Source organism: Cucumis sativus, chromosome 5, assembly GCF_000004075.3.
Source record: "Cucumis sativus cultivar 9930 chromosome 5, Cucumber_9930_V3, whole genome shotgun sequence".
In the NCBI taxonomy this organism is placed as follows: domain Eukaryota; kingdom Viridiplantae; phylum Streptophyta; class Magnoliopsida; order Cucurbitales; family Cucurbitaceae; genus Cucumis; species Cucumis sativus.
The window spans coordinates 31668982-31696299 of NC_026659.2; the positions used below are offsets into that span (position 1 = coordinate 31668982).

Sequence of the window (27318 nt, forward strand, 5' to 3'; positions counted from 1 at the left end):
GGAAATGATGAAGGTGATAAGGAGGTGTCCACCTAATGAAAATGTCATAGTACACCTAATGATCCAACCATATATTTTTTCTAAGTAAAAAAAAAAAACTATTAGATCAAGAATGTGTTTGCAACGTTTTAGCTGTCCAACTAGTATAAATAGGAGGGACGTCGTCCTACCATTCGTATATCAAACAAAAACTTAGAAGTGTTCCGTAACACAAGTAGTCTCTTTCCTCCATTCTTCTAAAAAAAACTTCAACCACCTCCAAAATTTCTTTCCTACGTGTGGTAGAATCCTTTCGGCGTTGCTGGTGAAATTAGAAGTATACTTATTTTGTTTCCTTCTTGATCACTTGGAGTTGGATTTTTGCTATGATGAAATATTACCATATTAATTTCATAATTTAATTATTAGAACAAATTTTCACTTTTTATATATGAGAATATGAGAATATTAAAATAAAAATTGCTACATTATCTAATTTGGCTAATAGTTTACTTACTTAAGAAAAATGTTAAAATGTAAGTATATGGTAAGAAAATGATAGAAAATAGACTTAATTTTTAAAAACTAAAAAAATAAACAATTTTACCAAATGGAGACTTGATATGTTGTGTCGTTTTAAAAGTGTGAATGAAATAAAATAATACACCAAATCCAAAAATGGTGTATTAATTCCAAAGGACAATACAACCATTTCTCATTTAAGAGATGGTTAAAAAAAGTGTATAGATAGACAACAAAATAGCATTCAACGTAAACACTCTATAAATAGCAACAGCAACATCTCTTTGCCCTAAGAAAAGAGTGAAAGAAAATAGCAAAAGTTTACAAGTGAAGATGATGATGAAGAGTTTTAGTTTGCTTCGTCTCCTATCTGCACTTCTCTTCTTCATCCTTCTTTCCATTGTTTACTCTACCAAAGGTAAAACCCAATTTTTTAATTATACTTCATTCCTTTAGTTTCTCTACATGCAACACTCTTAATTACTACTAAAATTATTGGTTAATTAACAAACCCAGATTATATTTTACTTATTTTCCATTTAGAAATACACATGTAAATTAAAATATTGTTATTATATATACCCAAAGTATATTATGACAGTCATTATATATGAATATGTATATGGCTTTCAATTCCTGGCATGGATATATGATCTTTTAGTTAAAGTTTGTGTTTGTATTTCTGTTTGTTCAATAATAGTACTGCAGCTGCAACAGCTTTAATATCAGATGGAATATAGAAAAATTAAACACAAACATATTTAAAAAAGAAAAAAATTGCCTTAGAAGTGAAAAAGTGGAGATTTTAAGAAAGGGGTTGGTGTTGCATGTAAGAGAGAGAGAAGGGAAGTTTGTACGTTAGAGAAGGAAGGGAAAGGAATGAGTTAATTAGGTCATCCTTTGCATGTAAGACAGAGAGTGGAAGAGAAAAGCTGGTTTAGGCCTTTGGCATGTTAGAGAGAGAATGAGAATTTTTTGTTTCATGAATTACTTTCAGTACAAAACTCAGTTTCCAGGTCCACATCCCCATACACCCAAACTAATTTAATTTAAATTTAGTCTCTAAGTTAAAAAAATCCAAGTTAAAATTGTATATTTTGTACCCTAGAACTAAAAAAATGAAATAATATTTGAATCTCAACATTGAAATTAAATTGTAATTACCTGATGATGATATATCTAATGAGTAAGGACTGTATTGAAAGGTACTAAAATCAGAAGTAATAAAAGAAAACTTGACCTAAAATCTAAGGTCTAAAACAGTATTTTCTTTTTATTCTATAAATATTTATCCCACGATGTACGTTAATAGCCATACTAAAATTGTATGATAATAATACGTTGCATATATATCGTGTTGGTTCTGTAATCTTGGATGGTATTAATTGTTTTCCATATGTATGTGGTGATCATGGTTTCAATCAAAAGCAGGAGTTCCTGATGTCAAAGTTCTCAGCAATGCTGCAATTATTCATGATCTTATGCCCAAGTTTGCGAACCCCTTTGGTGGTGCTGCTGCTATGACCAATCGTTTCTTCTAATAATTCTACTTCAAATAATAGATTAAGGTTGTAAGAAGATATTGCACACCATATTACTGTTTCTTTTATATGAACACAAGCATGAGACTTCTAACTACTACTTGTAATGGCATTATGACCAAGAAGAAAAAGAACCATGTGGGTGAGGTGACCATAATGATAATAATTTATAGTTATTAAATGGAGTAATTGCAAAGGAAAAGAGAAAACAAATTATAATGATTAAGTTTATATCCCATTTAATCCTAACGAAACAAATCTTAAATTTGAAAGATAAAATTGTAACATTTTGAAATCTAGAACTATATTACATTAGAATTTAACCCATCCCATGAGCTAAATCATAACATTGTTATTCTTCAATCTCCTTCTTTCACATACATACAAAGACAATAATAATTATTATAGGGTGTCCTTAGAAATTAACACAAAAGACCCCATCTTTTTATCACACACCTTGGACGAACGAAAAACAAAAAGCAAAAGAAATAATGGATTTCATTTCATTCATGGCTAACACAGCATAATTAAAACAAAGACTTTTAAAGAAAGAAACTTTAGACGATGGATTATTTGACATGCATATATAATTATAGAAAGCAACAAGTAATTAAAGAGAATTACAGTGCAGGGTTTGTGGTTGGGTAAATATTATAATAATTACAACATTGCTAATTGTTGAATGTTGATGGGATATGCATAGGCTCTTGAAGGGGATGTGAATGCCATCTTAGCCAACACAATATTTGCATCCTCAGTTGGATGAAATGCATCCCAAAACAAATACCCTCTTCGATCTTGGCATGGTTGCTGAAGTGGTAAACATGTTATTTGTCCATTGTTTCTTCCTACTCCACAACATCCCTTGTCTACCACTGTAAACCCATAATTGGAGGCATTTTCAATCAAGTCGATGTTGCTCTTGTAGGTATCAAGGTACACAAACTTAGCACCAGGAAGAACACGACCGCTGTTGAAACGATCAACAAGCTTGCGGAGGCCTGAGTTGAAAAGGGTAATTGCACCATTGATCTCTTCGTTGCAACGACTACTATTACCTTGATATCTAGCAAGCTCGTAAGGAATGCAACCAATCTGCCCGACCCCGGTCACAACTAGTTTTCGAGCTCCAAATTGATACAATTGCTACAACAAAAATGCAAATCCGTTTTAACCTTGGCTTCAGAAATCAAACAAATGCCATCAAAATGATATATATGGCATGAAATCAATGGTTTTGGAATTAACTGATCACTTAGGATTGAAAGCAACTAGTGTATGAGCGTTTGGAAACATAATCCCACGGTGCATACAATGACGAAAATATACTTACCCTGAGTTGGCGATCGTAATCTTGAAGAAGGGAAGAGGCATAAGCTTGAGGTGTGAATTGAGATTTGGTATTATAAAAATCAGTCATGAAGTAATTATTGAGATAGTCATTACTTCCCATTCCTGAATAGAAAATGCATTTGCTTAAATAGCAACTCAATGCTTCAGTGTCTCCTCTGAAAAACCTACTCATTTCTTCCACTGCTCTCCCAAAATTCTCCACTTGGTTGTTCATTGATAAATGAGCACCCTTCAAATTAATTCAAACCAACATATATATATATACAAAAAATGTCAATTTAAAATAAGAATATAATTGATTTTGTGTATGAAAAATCAAAATTATATATGTATACATGTATATACCAAATTGTTTCCAGTCTCATCTCTAATTCCAGCTGCACCAGATGCAAAGTTGGCTCCTCTTAGAAGGGCTCTTCCTCGAGTTCTACTGTATGGTGGAATAAATGTCCTAAACCCCAGTAGTTGAGCTGCAATAGTGTATAGAATATTTCATTTAATGTCTCTTTTCAGATTTTTTTTGAGGACGTCTTTTCAATTATCTTATTTTAAAATATTCTTTCATCTATATATATGGATTTATTCAGTGAAAAACTCGTATATAATTTCATTCCCCCACCCCACATACAGTTGCCAAAAAAACCTTTAATTTCAGAAACAGTCTTGTCCTTTTGGCCATCAATATTCTTCTTATTGAAAGAGCTTAGCTTTTTGACATATTTGCAAGTCCAAAACCAAACTCACAACCTCACATGTCCACATCAACAAATTATGTAAAAACCTAGCTAACTATATTATTAAATGACAAAAAAGAAAGAAGTAATGTGAATATCAGTCTAGTTGAGTTGTTACAAATGTGCCTATTGAAATCTCTTCTTTCCCTTGTAGTGATTTGTTAAAAAAAAGAAGATCAGCATAGTTCGACCGAAATGTACCACCTAATGACCAAAAAGTCAGCACTTCAAGGTATTGTAGAAAGAAAAAAACTACCAAGAATGGAAGGTAAGGAAACATATATACCTAAGACATCAACAAAGGTTCGACCATTAGTAAAGCGGCCAGTGGTACCCTGAGGAAAATCAACACCATAAGGCCTATAATTGGCTCTGGCAAGCGTAAGCAACCCATTGTTATTCCCATTATCAACTAGAGAATCTCCAAATATGAAGAAACCAGGAACTGATCCACTCCCGGGTGGATACCCCGGTGAAGAACAAGCGTTTGCAGTAGTACTCATACACAAACAAATTGTCAAAATCATTGAAGCCAAAATCAAGGGCTCAGATGATGTCCTCATGTTCATCCCCAATATGATCTTTCAAATTTTGAATAACTCACAAAATCGCTCTTCTCAAAATGCTTTGCATTTATAGCCCTGTTTTAGTTAGGTTCATCATGAGCTGGATGGGTACTGGCATATATATTACGCATTAATGAAGCTCTCATGTTTCTCTTTCACAAAAAAGTGTTTTTGGGGTTCCTTCAAATTACTTAAAAAACCAGCGGTGGCTGAAGTGTTTCTCGTGATATATATTTGGCTACTTGGAGATCATGGATCTGAGTTTGCTTCTGATGAGTTTTTTAATTCATTGATCACATCATGAACAAATTTAATTTTATGGACACATCCAACAACAAAAAAGAAAAGGATTTGCAGTTTGGATTTTGGCTTTAAGACTCTATTTTCTTTTCTATGTATATTATCGATAAAACATTAATGTGTCTTTAGAGGTGACTTTTCTTTTAATTATTTATTGGTAGACTATTTTTATGCACCAATGACATAATGTATACACATGTTTAGTAGACTATTATTACGTTCTTACAAATTTAACTGATATATCGAACATTTTTATATATGTATATCAGTGAATTGCTCTAGCAGTAGTTTATTGTTATTTTTTAAAATTGATTGTGTTCCAAGATTGTTCACATTTTATAAAACACATTGCATTACAATTCTCTTTTCCTCTCTCTCAAATACTGCAACAAGAAGAAAGAATTTTAAAAAATGACTACAAAGAATAAAATATACCAAAGCCATTGATTTACTCTCAATCATATACTATAACTGGTGAAAAAAGGAATGAAGAAGCTAGCTTGTCAAAATCCAAACTGTTTTGGAGATCAAGTCAAACTATTAATTTCAGCTGGTTAATTAATATATGGGTGAGTTAGTTGCTGGGGTGTTTTCTTCATTGAATATATATCATGACATGTGAATTACTTTATCTATTGTATGTGGTGTGCTTGCAGGTTGATGTTGCATATTTTCCCAGACTTTGTTTAACTGAATAGGTTATGTATGGTCTTGTGTGAAGGTGAGGTATTTGAGCGGCCCAGCAAGGCTCCAATACGTTGTTCATCTTTCGGTCATTTAAACCTCTTGAAACAACCAAAAAAGATCAAAGCTGTCTACATGCATTAAACTCTATTAAGGGACTTATACTTTGTTTACAACAACGTCTAAATTACAATAAACTTAGGGCACAATTACTATTTAGAATAGCTTTTTTTTTTTTTAATATATGTTGTTGTATATTTAAGGTATACAATATATTCTAACCACATTTGATTTTTTTTTAATATATTTAAGGTATATACTATATAGTCATTATTCAAATAATTTAGGATATACCGTAGTATATATTGAGGGTTATGTTTTTAGGATAATTGATTCTTCGTACTCAATAAAGGATATACAATTAACATATGAAAATGGTACCTAGGTATATATTAAAACAAAAGCGGGTATTATTACGTATAATAAATACCACGGTTGATAAGAATATATCACATTTAGTATATCCAATATACACTAAGGTATATTATACCATATATATCATAACACATATAGAAATATATTTTAAATTACCAACATGAATTCAGCTCAACTGACACATATATGTGTCCGAGGACAATAGGTCACGAGTTCAAACCTCTCACCCTTCTCTTTAAATTGTGTATAAAAAATTGATTTGAACCTGAGACATCTTGTCATCGAATACAAACATGTGTCAAGAGGGATTCATATAGCACAAAAACAAAAGTAGCACGTTCAAAGAACATATACAATCTATCTATGTATATTTACATTTAACACTAAAAAAAGGTAAAAACAGCCAAACCAAGTAGATATATATTGCAACTAAACCAACACACTAAGAGCTAAAATTATTCAACCCTCTAATCTCTATTTTCTCTCTATCTATGTATAGCTAATTGCGCGCACACGCATATTTATATATATATTTATAATGAAGGCCAGTTGAAGTTTATTAGAGATCAAGAGTGGCAAGCTGTTGTATGTTGAAAGGGTAAGCAACAGATAAGTCACCATTGAAAGCCCTTCTTGCCATGATGATATTCACTCTTTGAGTTGGATGGAATGCATCCCAAAACACATACTCCTCTCTATTTAGACATGGCATTTGAAACGGAAGACATGTTATTTGTCCTCTGTTCCTCCCTATCCCACAGCACCCACGATCCACCACTCTGAATCCTACAAAATAAGTTTAGACGTACCCCAAAAGAACTTTTAGGCTTTTCTTTTTTATATATAAACTATCTATTTAGTCTCTAAACTTTAAGAAGCTGATCAGTTGGAATAAAGCAGTACCATAAGCTGCTGGGTTTGCAAGGATATCTTGGTTCATGCGAGAAATATCAAGGTATGTGAATCTTGAACCAGGAAGATTGGCATTAAGGTTTGAAATCATGGTTCTAAGGTTTGCATTGAAATCTCGGCTCAGTTGGTTCACTTCTTCTGAGCATCTTCCATCAGAACTCCGAGCTAATATGTTTGGAATGCATCCCATTGTTCCAATCCCTGGGATTATAAACTTCCGACCTCCAAGGTTGTAAAGCCTCTACGAACACCAAAATATTGTTTTAATCTAACAATTTATTAAATTAAAGTAGTAAAATTTGACTTACGGTGAGCTGCTGAGTGTACTGTTGGATCAAAAGATTAGCGAACTGGGGGCTATTGTACTGGCTTCTAGTGGGATAATTAGGCATTAAATAGTTGTTAAGGTAATCATTACTACCCATTCCGACGAAGAATATGCAGCGAGCCACCAATGGAGCCACCGTGGCGGCGCCAAGATTTCCAGTTATTTGATCCAGCGTGTTCTCGAAGTTCCTTATCTGTTGATTGAAGGGTATGCGACCGATCTGCACGTTCGCCATTGTTAATCACATTGATCATTCAATTATACATATAATGTAGTATGTGTGTGTGTGTGGCTTACAAAGTTTCTTCCAGTGATATCAAGGATTCCAGAAGCTGCAGAGGCATAATTGAGTCCACGCATCGCTCCGGTTGCTGGAGATGTGCTTGGAGGAATTAAAGGAAGCCCCAGCAACTCCGCTACACCAACAAAAATTATTCAACCAAAACCCAATTATCATCTAAATTTCATTCTACATGAACTTTACAACTTAATTAATCAATTATTTTGGTTGAAAATTGTTGTTAAATACTGTGATTAAGTGAAATTAAGCTTTTCCCATTGGGTTATTGCATTTTATTCCTTTGAATTTCTCAATAAAAAATTTAAAAAAAAATATCTTAAATTTAAGGGCCCAACCGGGTTCGAACCGGTGACCTCTTGATCTGCAGTCAAATGCTCTACCACTGAGCTATAGACCCTTGATGTTTCTAATACACATTTTTTATAATTTTGGACAATACAATTATGTTAGATTTTAAATAATAATAACAACAATGTTTAAATGCTAAGCTAATTTTTTTTTTTATTTGAAAGTATAGTTAAAACTATCTAATTACTTTAATCTTTCCATAATTAGCCAATGAAAAAGGAATTTTTAACAGTATACAACAATTTTTTAGACTTGTTGAATATATATGCTCTCATAATCTTTGTATACAATCATATTGCTTATTATTTTTAAAAATTAACCCTAATATTTATTTAATATAGTATGTGAGAGTTCATCAAGCTTGAAAGGTCATTCAATTAATAAAAAAAAAATGGGAATTAATACGAGTTCATCATTTTGAGTTAAATTTGTGTGTAAAGGGTATAGTGCATAAAAATCACTTCTAAATGTAATTTTCTTATAAACCAAATAAATTTTGAATAGCTTAAAGAAAGAAAAGAAAGCACATACCTATTTCATCAACAATAGTGTAACCATTGGAGAAACGACCAGTTGGACCTTGAGGAAAATCGATACCATAAGGGAAGTAGTTAGCTTTTGCAAAGGTAGGAAGATTGTTATTATTCCCATTATCAATCAGAGAGTCTCCAAATATGAACATGGCTGGCACCATTCCAATTCCCCCCATCCACTTTCCCTCGTATGTACTACCATTTTGCCCGGAAACTGCTGCAGCCGCCGTAATCAACACTACCAAAACACCACCCAACGACATTATTATTAATGAAGATATCCTAAACAACCTCAACTCAACCATGGAATTATTATTATTATTATCTACTTATTTGTATGATGATGATATTTCTTTTTCTAATTTGATGATGATGATGATGATGAGTTAATTTAAAAGAAATACGAAGGAACTGGTGTTATTTATATAGGATGAACAAGGCGGTGGCTTGCAGAGAAGTAATAAATGAATTCACCTGTCCCTTGCCTATGTTCATCCTACTAATTTAATTCTTCCTTATCATTTGCCCTATTTTGTTGACACTCCACTCAATCTTTACCATGTCTCTACATATGTGCTCAAAATTTGACATTTTTTTTTTTTTCATTTTACTGCATATATTTGAAAACATGGATGGGAAATTGAATAAGTTGAGGATGTGGCAAAGTGTTGTGAAGGTTGAGAGAATTATTGAAATAAATATATATTTAGCAGCTGCATGCATACGGCTTTCTGAAGTTCCCATTCCCCAACAAAGTCAACTCGATCATCATCTATTAAACTATTCTATTCTTCTTCTTCTACAACAAAATCTTCCTATTTGACTAAGTAATACTAAGTCGTTGCATCTGCTTCTATGCATTTTTTATAATAATAAAGAAAAATATACTTTCTTCAAAAAAAATTATTAAAAAAAAAAAGAGAGTGAGTTTACTACAAGTATCAGTATACATATTTCTTGAAATAGTATCAGTACTATTATTGACTATTGCCATAAACATATAGAAACAATAATGTCCAACTTGAGAAATAATTTAATTGCGGTCAAGTAGTAGTAGTAGTTGAATAAAAGCAATCTGGTTTTGAGGCACCACGTATTATTCAACTCTCTGATCACAAATCAGAGAGAAGGCTTTAATATAATGGAGTTACTCCATTATTATTATTGGCTATATGCTTTATACGTCAACGAAGGGTGTGAAGAGTATATCTTTTATCTTTCTTTCAGCTTTCTTCACCAAGGTGGAAACCACTAGGTCAGCTTTAGTTTACCCTAGTTAGCTTTGGAAATTGAAATGAACTATATCATATCAAATGGTAAGGATATTTTAATTCATTTATGCGACAATGACTTGAAATCGTAATTACAAATATCAAGATATAGTGTGTACTGAGAGAATTAAATGGTATGATTATGAAATACAGGTTTCACCTCTTTGAACTTGCTTTTGGCCTCAATATATAAACCACAACAAATTCACTATTTCTCCGGTTAATGTGAATTCAAACAGATTGAATAGGGTGGCTAAAATATGGAGTATTACACTGCATAGTACTCTTACCCATCAATGTAATTACTTGGGTGTTCCTTTGGGTGGTAAACTACTGACAAAGCATTTCTAGGCCAATACCATAGAAAAAATCCACAGAAAAATCAACGATGGGAAATATTCATATCTTTTCAAAGGAGGCAAAATTACATTGACAAACTTCACTCTTGCTAGTCAACCTACTTACCAACTTTCTTTCGGTATTCAAAGCTCCATCATCAGTTTGTAAGGATATTGAGAAGATTTGGAGAAATTCTAAAGACACAATCGCAATATTCATCTCATCAGATGGCCAATTATCACATCTCCATAAGGAGAAGGGGTCTTGAGATTAGTCGCATAAAAGAAACAAATTTTGCTCTTCTATGTAAATGGCTATGGCAATTTATAAATGAAACAGATCCTCTATGGAAACGTATTATATTGGCCAAATATGAACAATCTCATCTGGAAGGCTTTCCTTTAAAGAGAAAATACCGTCGTAGCAACAATTATTAAAGGAGTGGATTGGTTCAGCTCCCATACAAACTGACAAACTGGAAAATAAAAAATGGTGATAGTATGTGTTTCTGGTATGACCCTCTAGGACGTAAATAGTCCTCTCTATCTTCACAAGCCTAGGCTTTTTTGGCACACAACTAGGGAAGGATAGCTCCATCAAAGATATGTGGAACACCGACACTCTTGACTGAGATCTTAATCTTAGAAGATCTCTTCGTAGCTAGGAAGTCAGTCAATGGATCGACCTTAAATCCTCTCTTCATGTTTTGATTCAAGGAAGTGGTCGTGACATCCCCCTATGGAACCTAAACAAAAACGGGGATTTTACTGTCGCATCTATAAAAAAGATGATTCACACCATTGATCAATGTTTGAATATTTATGATCCAGCCATAGTTCAAAATCTGTGGAGTTCTTGCATTTCGAAAAAGTGTAAATTTTTTACATGGTCTATTATACATGAAAGCATCAACAAGATTGCAATCTTACAAAAGAGGCTCCCCAACATGACATTAAATCCAAACTGGTGTGTGACGATGCGTAGAAGAAAGGAAGAGGACATGGATCACTTCTTCTTAAATTGTTCCTATGCTTCATCTATTTGCGAGAGGCTGAAGCTGTTGCTAAAGCTGGAATACAAAACAACAAAATGCATCATCTTCGTGTATAGAAGTGTGCAGGGTGAAACAAAAAAACAGAAAGGAGATCATAGCATTCAATTCTCTTACGATCACACTTGGGAGCATTTGGCTTGAAAAAAATGTTGAAAAGTCACCTTCTAGACTATGGGAAGACATAAAGGCGTGACGGAATAAATAAATCAAATACTAAAATAGCACGTGACAGAATCTACGTTGAGAGGAAAAATCTTATCCACTTGATTCAAATAATCCAATCAGAAATTTGGCTCTGTGCAGATACCTCGTACTTCACTTCCTCGCCAATGGCTTCCGGATTCTCCATTCTCACCGGAACCTTCGATAAATCTCAGTGGCTTCATCAAATCAACAATCTAGTCAACCAAGATGCCCTCCTGGCAGCCTCTCAGATCCCCATTTCCGTCTTCCGGCTCCCTGAATCCGTCCACGACGTCGACCCCACTGCTTACCTCCCCCGCCATGTTGCCTTCGGACCTTTCCACCATTTCCAGCCAGAGCTTTACAAGATGGAGTTGTTCAAACTTGGCAAAGCCAAGAATCTGAAATGGGGTCCCCAAATCCATAAGCTCTCAGATCGGCTTACGCCATTGGAGCTCAAAATCCGAGCTTGTTTTGACCAAGCCCTTGAAATTAATGGTGAAACCTTATCATGGCTACTTCTAATTGATGGTTTGTTTTTAATTTACCTACTTCAAAATGAGTATATGAATTGTCCCCTTACGTTCCCTTCAGAGATATTTTATGGGAAGTTATGGTCTGAGTTTGAGATTGTTTGTGATATGGTAAAGCTTGAGAATCAGATTCCATTGTTTGTTCTTAATGAAATCTGCCCCGAAGAACCCATCAACTTCTTGGCTCCTTCTCTGTACCAATTTTGTGTATCTGTTTCCCCATTTCAATTGCCCTGTTTTAACCCTCGACTGGAATGTTTTGGATTCTCTTCTTATTTGCCTGAAATCTTCGATTTGTCTCATCATTTACTACATTTTCTCTATTCTCTAATTTTGCTTATTCCCAATGAGAGGGTTGTATTTGTGGCTCATTGTTTTCGAATGGATAATTCTTCTTCTTCTTCTTCTTCTGTTGAATTTCTTAGCGAGTGCTTGGACATTTTGGGCTCTGTTATTAACATAGCCTTCATTCAACAGATCAAAGAGACCATTGGTTTAATCCAACGCTTGTTAAGACTTTTGAGCTTTATAACTAAACCAAATTTGGCTGAGAAAACCCCCCTTTTAATTATCCCTTCTGCATCAGACTTGAAATCTGCTGGATTCACTTTCAAGTCCACCAAAAATGGCATCCTGAAGAGTAATTTTGATGAGACAACACTCACTCTAACATTGCCTTGTATTCATCTTGATGGGTTTACTCATGTCTTGCTCAAGAATCTAGTGGCATTTGAAGCAATGGCAGAGCTGAATCCGCCTTGTTTGGCTAATTACACTGCGCTGATGAATGGATTGTTGAGAAATTCCAAAGACTTGAAGGTTTTGGAGAAAGCAGAGATTGTTCATAACCATTTGAACAGTGAAGAAGAGGCTGCGGAGTTGTTTTATGGGGTTGAGAACTCAACCAGCAAATTGAAGAAAGGAAGCCTCTTGAAAATCCATCTCAATAGTGGTTTTAATTTTGAGAATGGAAGTAAGTTTATTCAAGAAGTTGAAAGCAGCTATATTGAAATGGGGTTGGGGGATATGGTCGAGAGGATCAACAATTGTTATGGTAATTGCTGGAGAATGAAAATGAAGAAGTTTGTGTCTGTTGTATACAAGTGTTTTGCAGTTCTTGTCGTTGTCTTCCTCATTGTTCTTGTCACTACTAGATTTGTTTGCAATTTCCTGAGCTGCCCTTTTGGAACGTTTATGAATACCACTGCTCTTCACCAAATGTTATGAAGTTAATTAAGTACTATTGGTACAATATTGAAGTTACCAAGATGTATAAGTAACTTGCGACGTAAGGTTATTAGACTATTACGTCCTAGAGATTTTATATTCAAGCTCCTACTATGTTATGTTCATAGGTAGAATGAGTGTTTAAAGTATTGTAAAATACTACTTGCTATAAGAATGTAACTTGAAAATCAACTACTAGTTGATGAACTTTGTTAGTGCAATTGTGTATGTCATCGTGTTGTAATTCTTGTTATCTGTAATATTATTTTTCTTTTGGAGAATACACTTTTCCTTATTTGTTGCCAGCGATAACATTTTTAATTATCTTTTTCTTAATTTAAGTAACCTCAATTTAATCTATAAAGAAAATCAAAGCTTATTAGTTAATCCTTTCCATACATATATTAATTTATTGTATATATAACATATGGTATTATTGTTTGAGCATCCAAAGGTTCTATGGTGTAGTGGTTAGCACTCTGGACTTTGAATCCAGCGACCTGGGTTCGACTCCCGGTAGGACCTTTTTATTTTTTCAATTTTCAATTTTTTTGATGACAAGATCTCTTGGTGTTACTTCTTTTAGTTGTGTGGTGATTTAGAAATTGAAATTTCACATGTATGCTAAACTAAACATATGGATAAACCAAAAAAATCATTGCAAAAATAGACAGCCGAGATGAGCATCAAAGGTTTGTCATATTTGCAGCAAATTTTGTTGTCATTGCAAGTATGCTGCAATGATCTACAGTAGAAATTTGTACAATTTTGTGACTACATATTGTTGTGTGGTCTATTAATAAAAAAGAGTGAAAAGCCAAGGATCCTTCCATTCTTGTGTGATCGGTTTATAGTTATAGGTTTAGTCCTGCACTGCCTGCAAACAAAAAACAATTAAGATGATCATCATGAGAATGGAGTTAGAGTTTTATTAATTAGAAACAAGTAAGATATATATAATCAGTGAGAAGAAAAGTAATGTTACAGAGATTTAGATGGGACATTCATGGTGTGGAGACCAGTGAGTTCCACAAGTATAGCAAAAGTGAGATCCACATATGCAGATAATATGAGAGCAACCCCCAATCCTCTCCACTAAGTTCTTGCAATCTGGGCATCTCTTCCATTTCATCTCCTCCGCCAACTTCATTATTCCCGACGCTTCTTTCAATGTTCTTTCCATTATTATTCTTACTGCCTTACGTTTGTGATCAACCGCAAGGGTTAAATATACTAAATATATAACTAGAGAGAGGATGAAGTTGAAGAGCCATTTGACAAAAAAAAGGGTCTTTTCCAATTCCATTGCATTCTTGCATGGCCTCATTGGAAATAGTGCATGGAGAAGTCTTTTAATCACAATTATTGCGTCTCTTTGGCTCTTTTATTCTTACTGTTTTTGAAGAAATATTTGGCTTTAAATTAATCAAATCCGCATTAAAACTTTTTAAAATGAAAAGTTTCTTCTAAAAATTAATTTTTAAATATAAACATATTATTTAGACTTAATAAATTTCTACTAATATCTTTACCATCAATATTATTTGCTATCTTTTAACTCTTTAACATAAACTATAATATATTATAGTTAGTTAACCAATATTCTAATAAATTACTTATTTAATTTTAACAAGGTTTATAGACAATAGTTCTAATAATAATAGATAATAACAACACAAGATCAAAACCTCCATGATCCATGACATTATATAGTTTATTTTTCAAATAAGTTGTCCCTCACGATAATTTTACTTTTATTACGTCAATGAAATGATTTCACATCAAATATGAAAATAATTGTCATCACAATTATGTATCGACGAATCGTTCCTTGTGATAATTTTCGATTGATTAAAAAAGGTTAGTCACAACTTTAATTCTATAATCGATTGTAACTTAATTAATTACCGTTGTCATGTATTGATGTTAAAAAATTGTAATTATAAGTACAGACAAACTCGAGAAAAAATGATGTTTTTATCCAAAATGATCACTTTTTAATGAACTTGTTTTATAATAGTTAAATTACAACACAAGAAACATGTAAGGTTGGAAACTTACAACAAATTTCATCTTCTCGTGCTTTTGATGCCTTTTTCATTTTAGTGTACTTTTAATTTGTTCAATCATAAATTGATGAAGCAAAAATACAAACTTGTTAGATGAAATTTCTGAAAATCTACATTTTTCCAGCAAAGATTAATGACTTGTTTTTCATATTTGTTATTGGCTACTATTATTCATGGGTAATGAAAGTCCATTTTTGTTGTAGTGCATGAAAAAGTAAGTCTACCTATCTATGTGTGTCGTTATTATCAACTATTCGCCAAATATGACATAAGTGGCGAGTAAAGATTTAGCCATAATTTTTACAAACATATGTGTGTTAAGGTTACTAAAGGATTATTATTTATGTGAACTTTCTAATGATTTATACTTGGATAAAGTTTAATGTATCATCAATATATTACTATCAATAACTTTACGGATGATGAATTGTTAGAAATAAACAAAGTTGAATACAACTAGCTCTAACTTTGAGTTTGTTGACAATGCACTCAAGTATTTCTCTTTTTTATTTATGATACTTTCGTGCCTCAGCAGATTCGGGACATGCATGACTGCCACCCCACTTAGCTCCACAACTATAGCAAAATTTAGTTCTACATCTACAAATTATATAAGGGCAACCCTCAATCATCTCCACGTAAGTCCTACAATGTGGACATCTCTTCCAATTCTCCTGCTCCGCCAACTTTATTGCCAACAAATGATCATCTCTTTCCTTTTCCTCCAAACACAGCTTTTGAAACTCCTCGCATTCTACCCCCCCATGCCACACCACATTACACTTGGCGCAGAACATTCTGTTACACCCCGGACACTCTGCTTCCTTCGTTGCCTCGTCTCCGTCATCGATAAGCGCCACCGAGCAGTCCATGAAGGGGCAATAGATCAGTCTATGGTTCCCTAGAATGAAGGCCTCGCATAACACATATCCCCAGCGGTCAAGCACGTTTTTGGGGACGAAGGAATGACAGACATCCGGATGTAGCACTGCCTCGCAGCCTGGCTGTGGACACTTGACGTTGGCTATGTTATCTTCCAATTTGGCTGCGATATGATTAGAGATGCAATCTTTGCAGAAGGAATGGGAGCACTCGTGGTTTGTGAACATGTTCACCAAGGCTTTGTCGTCTGTACAGATATTGCAATTGGTTGTGGTTTTATCATCATCTGCCATTATATCGTTAATGTTTGTCTCAAATGGGCTCATGAAATGGGGAAGAAATACTGTATTTTGGCAGTGTTAAGGGATAAATATATAAAGATCAGGAGAGCCATTGGAAAAAGAGATTTTTTTGGAGTGTGGCCATTGCAAAGTGATTGGTTTGGAAAATATACATGCATGCATGGGAATGAATGCCAATGCAAATTGATAAGATATGACAATTAGAAGGAATGCGTCCGTTGGGTTCAATTTCGAATAATGGAGACTTTTTTTTTCAAAATTTTATTGTGGCATGTTTGGATTGGTGAGGAAATTAAAATCAAATGATAAATATTAAACTTAATATTTAATATCTACTTTATATAATTTTCAACCCAATGATAATTATAAATGCACAACAAATTTTTTATCGAATAGTTGCGACTTTTTCAATGTTACCGGGATGCAACTCTTCGAGATAGGATGCAACCACTTATTCGAAGTTGAGATTTTTATCCATTAAATTGTCTATTCTTCTAATAATATATATATGTATACATATACAAAAATAAAAATTTAGTCTAATGAAAATAGTAACTAAGTAAAAAAATCATTTCCATAAAAGAAATTGATTTTAGTTAATCCTTCGCGCGTCTTCTCCCTCACTCTCAGGTTTTCTTTTCCCATCACGCGCCCGGGTTTCCCATCTTTTCCTTATGCCCCATCTCCGATCGCCGCCCTCCTCCTCTTTGTTTCAATTCCCCCCGGTTCTCCCCATCTCCGCCTGCTACCGCAACTCACGCTTCTTAGTGCCTCTTTTCTTTCTCTCTCTTCTTCCCTTTCCTTTTTTTCTGTTAGTTTTTCCTTCTCAATTTCTTTCTCACTTGCGCACAGGTCTCCTTCCTTGCCCGAGCGCCATTTCGCCGCCGCTGCCGACGGAGATTAGAATATAGTGGGTTTTTTCGGGCTTGGTTTTCCATTGATAGTGCCGTGTGGAAGTCTGCTGTTTATCCTTGGTTGGCTCCATTTCGACTTCATCCTATTTTTACTTTAGATTCAGGTTTTGGAGGATTTTATCGTGTTTTCCAGCAAAAGTTAATTACGTTTTGGGGAATTTCCAGTAAGTATCGAAGTTTTTTTTTTCTGTCCTTTCGGAATTCACTGCAAATTGCTGAAAATTGGGCTTTAATATCTGAAATTTCATTATGCCTAGGTTTGGATTGTGTTAAATTAAAGGTTTTAGAGAAGTTTTGGATCAAAGACGGGTTGGGCAAAATTTTTAATGATTTTTGGAGTTAAATTACAGTCTATATTTAGGTCCTAAATCTTGAAACTAATTTAAGTTATGCTTTAGGATGAGATTGAGGATTCGGTAAGCCAAAGGAGAATTGTTCTGTTCATAGTCGGGGTTTAACTGTGAGGTTAGTGGTTTACTTATGGAATGTCCTGGTGCTAGGTTGGGCAGAATTTGATCGAGCTTATGGCTTTGCCAACCAATTTGTACATGATAGCTTGAATGCATTGCTAATTGACACTTTGAAATTTCCATGTTTTTATCATGACGAATACGCTTGATTGTGGGACCTCGTTATTGCATGTTACATGTCGTAGTTTATTTAGTTTAGTGGCAGTTACCCTCCTATGCACTTCTCAGTTTTATAAAAAGTTATGTACATCTCAACTTCAAAGATTATCTCAAATCTATTTTTTATCTCAGAAGAATAGAGAAAAAAACCTTAAATGCTAGGGAGTCCACTATTAAACTAACAAAACTAACCTATCTTTACCATTTAACCGAGAACAAGCACTAAATAATAGAACATTTACAGTGCAGTAAAAGGAAAGGATAAAGCGTAAACATTAACCCCGTAAAGACAATGTAAAAACAGAACAACTAAGTTGCATTACTTTCCCTCTCACCTCTGCTTCATATGTGAGTTTTTTTGCCTACCATAATGTCCTTGTTTGCTATGAAGACCACCCCTACTAGTATCGTGCATTCAATGTTTTTAACTAATGCCCTATGCTGTTGTTGTTATAGTCTGCTCCAATTTTCTTTTCAGTATATATCTTTATGTATGACTTATCCTTTTTAGGCATTAATGGAAATTTAGAGGCAAACTATTGAACATTTGCAGATGGATTGGGAACGGTCATCCGCACCTGATGAGAGAAGTGGCGATGACTTTGGTTATAGTGGAGCAGAAAAGTCAAGTAAACATCGGAGTGAGGATCATCGAAAGAGTAGTCGAGGGGAGGAAAAAGACCATAGAAGTAAAGATCGAGAACGATCTAAGAGATCTAGTGATGATGCATCGAAAGAAAAGGAGAAAGAGGCAAAAGATTCAGAAAGGGATCGGATTCGTAGTCGGGAAAAAAGGAAGGAAGACAGAGATGAGCATGAAAAAGAAAGGAGCAGGGGCAAAGTTAAGGACAAAGATTATGACAGAGATATTTACAAGGATAAAGAATATGAGAGAGAGAGAGATAGAAAAGATCGAGGAAAGGATAGAGAGCGTGAGAGGGAAAGAGAGCTGGAGAAGGATACTGTTCGAGGACATGACAAAGAGAGGGGAAAGGAGAAAGACAGGGACAGGGACAAAGACAGGGATAGGGATAGGAAGAAGAAGGACAAGGACAAGGACCGATCAAATGAAATTGAAAGGGAGAAGGGAAGAGATAAACACAGAGACCAAGAGGACAAGGAAAGCTATAGGAACATTGACAAGGACAGGGGAAAAGAGAGAATTTTGGAAGATGATAGGAAAACAGATCAAAACAAGCAGAAATTACAAGATAAAGAAGGAATTGGCAGCAAAAATGACGAGGAAAGAATTGGTCGGATTGGAGATGAGGGTAAGGATTATATGCTAGAAAGTGATGGTGAGAATAACAGGGACAGAGATGTTAACCAAGGTAACATGGTCCAGCATTTGGGAGTTGAAGAAAATTTTGATGGGTTGAAAGTTGGAAGTCATGCTTCTTCGACTATGCTTGAGGAGCGCATTCGGAAGTGAGTAGATTATTCACCCTTTACTTTCTATAAATATGTCATCTGTGTCAATGTTTTTGAATATCAAGTGCATGGATAGGTAAAAATGAACAGTGAGGTGTATTTCAGCAGAATTTGATAATGATGCGATGCCATGTAGATTTCGCTCAGTTTTTCTTTATTTCATTATAATGTGATAATAAGAGTTTCCTTCGGTAGATTGAACTTGAATCAATGCAAGTGTATTTATACTGTATTTTATCCTACTTAGTATTTAGAGAAGTTTTAGACTTAACTTGGAAAATGTTGGTAATATGTTTACATGACTTGCTGCTTTGTTAACAAGTCATGTTGATGACCTTCTTACTTCTAAACTTTTGAGCTGGACCAACATCATATGGAATTGAAAAGATTACCATATGTAGTTATTTGAAAAGAAAATAAATGGTAAAAATTAAAATAAGTGATGCAAATTCAAGCAGGGGAAGTGAAACGTCCCACCAAGGATTATTGTGAAAAACTCAGATGAGATCAATCCAGAAGAGACAGTGATTGCCAAAAAAAAAAAATTGTGATGTGGTTACCAAAATACATGTTCAAATCACGCATCTTCCACAATGAAATTCTAGTACTTGTTAGTCTTGGATCAAATTCTTGGGATAAGGGACCCAGAAGTTCTTGGTTTTTATTGTTTTGATAGACTATTAGTATTACATAACCTCCTATTAAAAGAAAACACTAGTACATAGCTACAACTTTTTATTTTTTTGAAATAGAAACATTTCATTGATAGAATGCAATAAAGGGCAGAGCCCAAACACCCAAAGGTGATTACAGAAAATAATGCAAATGAGAGACAAGATAAGAAAGACTTAAAAGCTTTAAAAGGGTGCTTATAATTTGCACTAGAACGAAGCATTAGAAATAACCAAATCCAAAAAGAGATCAAATCTGGAAAAATGATCTCGAAAGAAGCGCTTGTTGTCCTCACCCCAATGAGTTCATAAAAAAGTTGAAGTTAGTACGTAACTACAACTTTTTAGTTTTTAGCATTGCTAAAACATCCTGTGCTCTCTTGGACATAGGGTTATATGATTATCTTAGATGCTATGATGGTTTGTGGATACTTATTTTGTCATAGCAAGTTGTTTAAAGTTTTGTTCTCCCTACAGGTGAACTTCTGACTTAATGTTATGACTAGGAATTTACATATAAATGTACTTGTCGTTTAACCGATACGTGAATTGACTTGAAAGCTCCATTTCAATCAAATTCTTGATGCAGCATGAAAGAAGACAGGTTAAAGAAGCAAACTGAAGAATCTGAGGTTTTATCATGGGTTAAAAGGAGTCGTAAACTTGAGGAGAAGAAACTTTCTGAAAAAGAGAAAGCCTTACAGCTTTCAAAGATTTTTGAGGAACAAGTTAGTTTACTGCATAACACTGAGTCATTTGCAGTTTTTTCTTTTATAATGACGACACTCATGTGTGATTGTAATTGTGACATTTTGGGATTTCTCAGGACAATATAGATCAAGGTGTAAGCGATGATGATATTGCACCAGAAGATACAACTAGTATGAGTCCTTACACACCCCCTTCTTTTCGTGCAATCTTACTTTTTTTTATTACTTCCATGTCTAATTAAATGTAAGTGGTTTTAAACTTCTAAAGAGGTGTTTATGCTTCAAAAAGGCAAGGGAGGTTATTTGATGTTTCTATAATGGTGGCTTATCTAATTCTGTATGTAATTGTCAGATAATCATGATCTAGCTGGAGTTAAAGTACTCCATGGCGTAGACAAAGTACTAGAAGGTGGTGCAGTTGTCTTAACCCTCAAGGATCAGAGTATCTTAGCTGATGGCAATGTTAATGAAGGTAAATACGTTGGTTCTTTTCTTTAATTTCTTGCCCAAAGTTCTTAAGTACTCGTATATTTTTATGCCTCAGAGTTAGATGTGCTTGAGAATGTGGAAATTGGAGAACAGAAGCAGAGAGACATAGCCTATAAAGCAGCAAAAAAGAAAACAGGGATTTATGATGACAAGTAAGTCATTTATTGAAGTGCTCTATGAGGTGTTCTATAGGCTGCCTCACTTCTTGCTCATTTTTCTATTATAGGTTTAATGATGAAAATTATGGTGAGAAGAAGATGCTTCCACAGTATGATGATCCAGCAGATGCAGATGAGGTGTTCTATTTTTCTTTCATTTGTTTGCCTATTTCTATGAACATAAGGACCTCTATATCTTATTCACACACTTTACACGAACCATTTCTAGAATAGGATCATAAATATTCGCTAAGGACTGCAAATTGTGTTGCAGGGCCTAACCCTAGATGGAAGAGGGGGTTTTAATAATGATGCAGAAAAGAAGCTTGAGGAGGTAATTTGTACTTTGCCTTTGTACAGATGATTGTTTCTCCATTTTGAATTGGAGTTTCTTCCTAATGTTATTCCAGTAACTATTCTTATATACTACCTTGTTCTCTACCCATGATGATCGGAAATGGTTCAGTATATATAATGTTTTGTTTTGAGCTTGTTGTGGTTGCACTTTGCCAGCTTCGGAGAAGATTACAGGGAGCTTCGTCAGTTAAGCACTTTGAAGATCTTAATGTATCAACGAAAGTCTCACATGATTATTACACTCAAGATGAGATGCTTAAATTTAAGAAGCCCAGAAAAAAGAAATCCCTTCGTAAGAAAGAAAAGCTGGATATTGATGCCCTTGAAGCGGAAGCGATTTCTGCTGGATTGGGTGTTGGAGACCTTGGTTCTCGAAATGATTCTAGAAGGCAAGCGAAAAAAGAGGAACAAGAGAAATCTGAGGCAGAAATGCGACTTAATGCATACCAGTCAGCCTATGCTAAAGCAGATGAGGCATCAAGATCTCTACAATTAGTTCAAAATAGCTCTGCCAGATTAGAGGACAACGATGATGCTCTCATTGCAGATGATGATGAAGATTTCTACAAGTCATTGGAGAGAGCAAGAAAATTAGCTCTTAAGAAACAGGATGCAGCATCCGGACCAGGAGCAGTTGCTCTTCTTGCTACGGCAACAACTAGCAGTCAGGCAACTGATGATCAAAGCACAAAAGCTGGAGAGTTGCAGGAAAATAAGGTTGTATTTACAGAAATGGAAGAATTTGTCTGGGGTCTCCAGCTTGATGAAGGTATCATTTTCCTTGGTCCTTTTTTTGATTTACCATGTATTGCTATTCAAATTGACTGCCCTTATAAGTGACAAGTCCCTCAATCAATCTTGTTCAATCTTGAACACAGGGCACTTGTTGGTATCTATTCTCTCCCCCCTTCCCCACCTCGTTGGGCTTTGGGCTTCTGGTTTTGTTAATGGTTCTTGTAGGCTTCCTGCCTTGCCCATTTTTTGGATGTTCAATGTACACTTTATCATCCCCGGGAGGATTTTTTTTCTAGTGCTTCCTGAATATGAATTATAATGGCTATTCCTTGATTTAAGTAAAACAGAAATTCTGACATGCTATTTTCTATACTAAATGGATATGTCACATTTTAAAGCTTTATCATTCTGTATATGGTTTTCAAAAAGTGAAGTACATAAGGAAAACCATGAAGATTAACGTCAGTTTTTTTCTTTCAGATGCTCATAAACCAGAGGAAGATGATGTCTTTATGGATGATGATGAAATACCAAAAGAAGAATATCATGAAGATGTTAAGGATAAAGATGGTGGATGGACCGAAGTCAAAGATACTGCCATGGAAGAATCCACTCCTGAGGAAAACGAGGCAGTTGCTCCAGATGAAACAATCCACGAAGTTCCTGTTGGAAAGGGATTATCCAGTGCACTGAAGCTGCTTAAAGACCGAGGAACTCTGAAAGAAAGCATTGAATGGGGCGGCAGAAACATGGACAAGAGAAAGAGCAAACTTGTTGGTATAGTTGATGAAGATGAACCAAAGGAATCTAAGTCAAAGGATTCTCGTTTATCTTCTTTGGTGGATTACAAAAAGGAGATCCACATTGAGAGGACTGATGAATTTGGAAGAATTGTAAGTTAGCTTGACTGTATAATTTACCTGGTCAAGTTGTTCATATTTAGTTTACTTGCATCACATATTCAGTATTTACTTACTGGTTTTAGTATTAGTGGTGTATTTGTATGTGAGATAGAGAAAGGATAGCAAGAGTTATATCTGCATGTGAGATAGAGGAAGAATAGCAAGAGTAGTGTAAATTTGACAGACGATGTATGCCAGGTGATTGACAGATGATGATGGTAAGTTGAGTGTGTTTTTTATGACAGACCTAGAATAAGATTTTTAAAGGTAGCATAATAAGGAGCCGTGCGCCAAGTTAAAATCTTAATAGACGGATTTGTTTTTAGATGCCTAGATTAACAGTTAGGGAAATGTTTTTAGATGCCTAGAATAACAGTTTGGGTAGGGCTTTTGCCTATAGTTGTTAAACCTTTATCTTCTCCCATTCCAATGGAGTTTGATTATTATTTCTAGTCTATCTTTGCCATGGGCGGCTGTAGAATGTGACAATATTCCTATGCTTACGATCAAGGAGATTTCTGTTCTCATTTGTGCCTTTTTACTGCACCAGATGACTCCAAAGGAGTCATTTCGTCAACTCTCTCACAAGTTCCATGGGAAGGGACCTGGAAAAATGAAGCAAGAAAAGCGCATGAAACAATACCAAGAAGAGTTAAAGTTGAAGCAGATGAAAAATGCTGATACTCCTTCCTTATCAGTGGAGAGAATGAGGGAAGCTCAAGCACAACTAAAGACCCCTTATCTTGTCCTCAGCGGCCACGTTAAACCTGGGTATGCTTGGCTTCATTTGAACATGTATTTTTCCTTGTGTTTTGGTTTTTACCCATTCAGCTTATAACCGTTTTTCCATTTCTTCCATGTTTCTAGCCAAACAAGCGATCCAAGAAGTGGTTTTGCTACAGTTGAAAAGGATCTCCCAGGTGGCTTGACACCCATGCTTGGTGACAGAAAAGTGAGTATTCTTGTATTATCCTTTTAATTAAATTTATGTTACTGAAGAAATTCTCTAGATTTGATAGCTATTTATAAATTAGAAACATATTCAATATGGTGGGAGGTTTATAACACATTTAGAGCCTAATCTCTTGCCAGTATCAATTATTCTTATATTAGGCAAGTTTGTTAGCTACTTGTTTCTCTTTCCATGCTTGCAACTTCAACAACTTCCTCCTCTCACGTACCCTGTTACACAATCCCATTTTTGTGTAATCTAAACGAAACACAAGCATTTCATTCTTTTTTATATTGTCAGGCTGCCTTTAAAGATTATCTCGTATTTACCCACCCCTTCTTTCCATGGTTTTGCTGCAAAGAAAAAAAAATATTGGATTTAGATTTATGCCAATATTTTTTTTTTTTCCATTTTGAGATCTACTGGTTATAAAAAATCTAATGGATTTCAACTTTATGCCAATTCTTTTTCCAGTTTGAGAAGATATAATATATGTTTCTGTAAGACCCCCAATTATCCATACTTATAGGAGGAAGGGTAGAAAAGTAACTGCACAGGGAATTATTATGGAGAAATGATTGGAAGGACGTTCTGAGTGGTAGGGCCCACTGGGCTGAGGAATATGTGAGTCTATAAATAGGATTATTAGGTTGGAGTAGCTAGGGTATTTTTATCTTTTAGGAGGTAGGGCTACAGCAGCCACCAGGGTCTCTTAAAACCAAGAGGCTGGTATGATCTTTTCTGCATTTTTCCTTGTTGTTTCTTGTTATTTCTTTTCATCTTGTGAATCTGGATCATTTGGCTTTATATATAAATAAAGTAAACCAGAGTACCGCCTCTGTTTAAGCCATTTATACAGTCCTTTCGGTCTAAATTATTGTTAGTATCCTAACAGTTTCATTTTTAAATTGGTGTAGATTATAGTATAACATTGTTACATGCGGAACAGTAAATGCTATATTCCATAGTATCCCAATCTCATTTCAACACACTCTAAGCATAGGCGTTCAAATTTTCAATTGCCTTTTGTTACCAAACTTCTCATTTTTAACCTTTTCGGCATACCAAACTGAAAGCACTTCCTTTGTATCAGCATTTTTTCTTTCAAGACTTTCATTTCAATTCTTGCCTGTCATTTTATTTTCAGGTTGAACATTTCTTGGGGATAAAGCGTAAAGGGGAAGCTTCAAATACAGGCACAAAGAAAGCAAAAGTTTGAAGTCTTAGATTTATACCAGACTTTGTTGCAAGAAACCATGTTTAGTGTACTTTTAGTCTACCAACTAGATGCAGCATGGTATATTCATTCAATTTCATATCCCCCATCAATTCTTCTTCGATGTTTGAATTGTTTGTATGACAATCAATTATTTTCTTTCTCGTCATGAGTTTAGAATGTGTACATTTTTGTCAGGAATTTTTTTGTATAAGTTACCAAATTACACGACTAGAAGAATAGCCGAACAAGTTTTATGCAAGCTAGATAAATGTAACAACTAGTGAAAGTACATCAGAAACTTTAAACAAAATTATAATGTAGTTAAGTGAATCACATTATGCACCATTGTTGGAGGGGATGAAAGAACGAGTAAAACAGTGCACAATGCAGTAACTCAAACAAAACACACCACTGCAAAATCATTTTGCAACGCTCTAGGTTTTCTTCAATGTGCAATATCGATCGATGCTGCAGCATTGGAACGCTTCTTTAGAGCGTTGCAACACTATTGGCCCAGTATATGTGGTCTTTTTCTTTTTTAGGTTGGAATATTGGCCTAAACCCTTTTTCTTTATGTTCTCTTTTTTAAGTCAGAGTATTGGCCATTTGGATGATACTGTCTACCTTGGACATTCATTAAGTAGTTGATGGAAGTTTGCTAGCTTAGGAAATCTTTTATTTGTTGTGAGAAATGAATTTGATTTTTTTTTTTTTTTTTTTATCTCTTGCTGAATTTTGTTTTAGTTTGTCTCATTTTCATTTAAGTGCTCTATGGTATGTTTAGGTTTGATTTAAGCACTTGGTAGGCTAAAGATCTACCCTTGGTGATAGTTAGCTATAGGTTTTAACTATCAAGTAGCTCAAATTGAAACATATGGTTGAGTGTTAATTCTTAGTTGATGCATTACTCGTTTAGAATAATCCAATTTACAACATTGCATAAGATCGATTAAATTAATACCATTTAAGCTATCCAAATGGCTAATAATTGTCTTAGCATACCGAATTTGAGATTTTCTTACGAAACTTTATTATTGCCTCTAATTAATCTAACATTAAGTTTAATTGAGCTCTTAATTAATAATTCCAGGTGCTTGTCATGGTTTGTTGTTTAGAAGTTTAGAAGTTCTTTTCATATCATCACATGAAAGATAAAAAATTGAAACGTCTACTTTCAAACACAATTATAAAAGATAGATATATATAAGAACATATGTTAAAAAAATATATTTGAACATAACACCCTTTTTCTAATTAAAATTTCAACAATTTATTGGAAGGAATAAGAAAATAGACTTTTTGGATTTTAGTACTACACTACTATTCTATTTGAATAAACTCACACTCCAAACATTATTATAAAGCTAAGTTAAAAGCTAAGGATAATATAAAAGAATTCATACACACAACACACATTTATATATATTCCAAAACATTTAGAAGTGGCTACACAATATAGCTATGGCTACTCTATCTTTCCAAAAAGTTCATTAATTTTGTGCATAGATGCAACTTTTTGTCCCTATACATTCTCTTCATCAAGAATCATACAAAAACCCAGCCTTCTTTTTTTTTTTTTTAATGCAGTTTGACCAATAACTTGATCTTTTGATCTTTGTTCGTTAACATTTTTTTTTCTTATCTTATGAAAATGTGAAGATATATGTACATATATTTTTTTCATTTATCTCTTGTTGAACAAAAAAAGAAGAGACAAGGAGAAAAGAAAGAGAGAAAAGGAAAACCATAGTATAA

At 34.4% G+C, this 27318-nt stretch overlaps 5 protein-coding genes and 2 non-coding genes across 13 annotated transcripts; 3 read left to right on the forward strand and 4 right to left on the reverse strand.

Moving 5' to 3' along the window:
• Positions 1 to 2519: 2519 nt before the first annotated feature.
• Positions 2520 to 4738, reverse strand: LOC101209198 (GDSL esterase/lipase At1g33811). Its single transcript, XM_004141595.3, has 4 exons — positions 4416 to 4738; positions 3741 to 3865; positions 3376 to 3624; positions 2520 to 3188 (listed from the first exon to the last, which is right to left on the reverse strand). Exons 1-4 carry the CDS (start codon positions 4696 to 4698, stop codon positions 2703 to 2705), a joined length of 1143 nt encoding a protein of 380 aa, XP_004141643.2. The 5' UTR covers positions 4699 to 4738; the 3' UTR covers positions 2520 to 2702.
• A 1509-nt stretch (positions 4739 to 6247) lies between these two features.
• Positions 6248 to 8911, reverse strand: LOC101209444 (GDSL esterase/lipase At1g71691). The gene is made up of 5 exons (XM_004141596.3): positions 8535 to 8911; positions 7652 to 7770; positions 7335 to 7574; positions 7018 to 7267; positions 6248 to 6900 (listed from the first exon to the last, which is right to left on the reverse strand). The coding sequence occupies exons 1-5, from the start codon at positions 8839 to 8841 to the stop codon at positions 6674 to 6676; spliced, it is 1143 nt and encodes a 380-aa protein (XP_004141644.2). The 5' UTR covers positions 8842 to 8911; the 3' UTR covers positions 6248 to 6673.
• On the reverse strand, positions 7981 to 8052 carry TRNAC-GCA. The gene has a single exon. It is a non-coding gene; the product is annotated as a tRNA-Cys (tRNA).
• A 2618-nt stretch (positions 8912 to 11529) lies between the features above and the next one.
• On the forward strand, positions 11530 to 13143 carry LOC101209690 (putative UPF0481 protein At3g02645). Its single transcript, XM_004141597.1, has one exon. The coding sequence runs from the start codon at positions 11530 to 11532 to the stop codon at positions 13141 to 13143; it is 1614 nt and encodes a 537-aa protein (XP_004141645.1).
• Positions 13144 to 13596: 453 nt separating this feature from the next.
• On the forward strand, positions 13597 to 13668 carry TRNAQ-UUG. Its single transcript has one exon. It is a non-coding gene; the product is annotated as a tRNA-Gln (tRNA).
• Positions 13669 to 15718: 2050 nt separating this feature from the next.
• LOC101209933 (probable E3 ubiquitin-protein ligase ARI3) lies at positions 15719 to 16387 on the reverse strand. Its single transcript, XM_004141598.1, has one exon. The coding sequence runs from the start codon at positions 16385 to 16387 to the stop codon at positions 15719 to 15721; it is 669 nt and encodes a 222-aa protein (XP_004141646.1).
• A 617-nt stretch (positions 16388 to 17004) lies between these two features.
• On the forward strand, positions 17005 to 25893 carry LOC101207335 (SART-1 family protein DOT2). 7 transcript variants are annotated; one of them, XM_031885180.1, is made up of 15 exons: positions 17005 to 17474; positions 17568 to 17619; positions 17709 to 17775; positions 18493 to 19367; positions 20631 to 20769; positions 20868 to 20922; positions 21104 to 21223; positions 21296 to 21392; positions 21467 to 21536; positions 21673 to 21732; positions 21912 to 22524; positions 22971 to 23383; positions 23943 to 24163; positions 24260 to 24344; positions 25492 to 25893. In XM_031885180.1, the coding sequence occupies exons 4-15, from the start codon at positions 18493 to 18495 to the stop codon at positions 25561 to 25563; spliced, it is 2820 nt and encodes a 939-aa protein (XP_031741040.1). In that variant the 5' UTR covers positions 17005 to 17474; positions 17568 to 17619; positions 17709 to 17775; the 3' UTR covers positions 25564 to 25893. The 7 variants fall into 7 exon arrangements, with proteins under 7 accessions (XP_031741040.1, XP_031741043.1, XP_011656109.1 ...); XM_031885183.1 differs by lacking the exon at positions 17568 to 17619 and having other exon boundaries at positions 17005 to 17163; positions 17249 to 17370; XM_011657807.2 differs by lacking the exon at positions 17568 to 17619.
• Positions 25894 to 27318: the final 1425 nt, after the last annotated feature.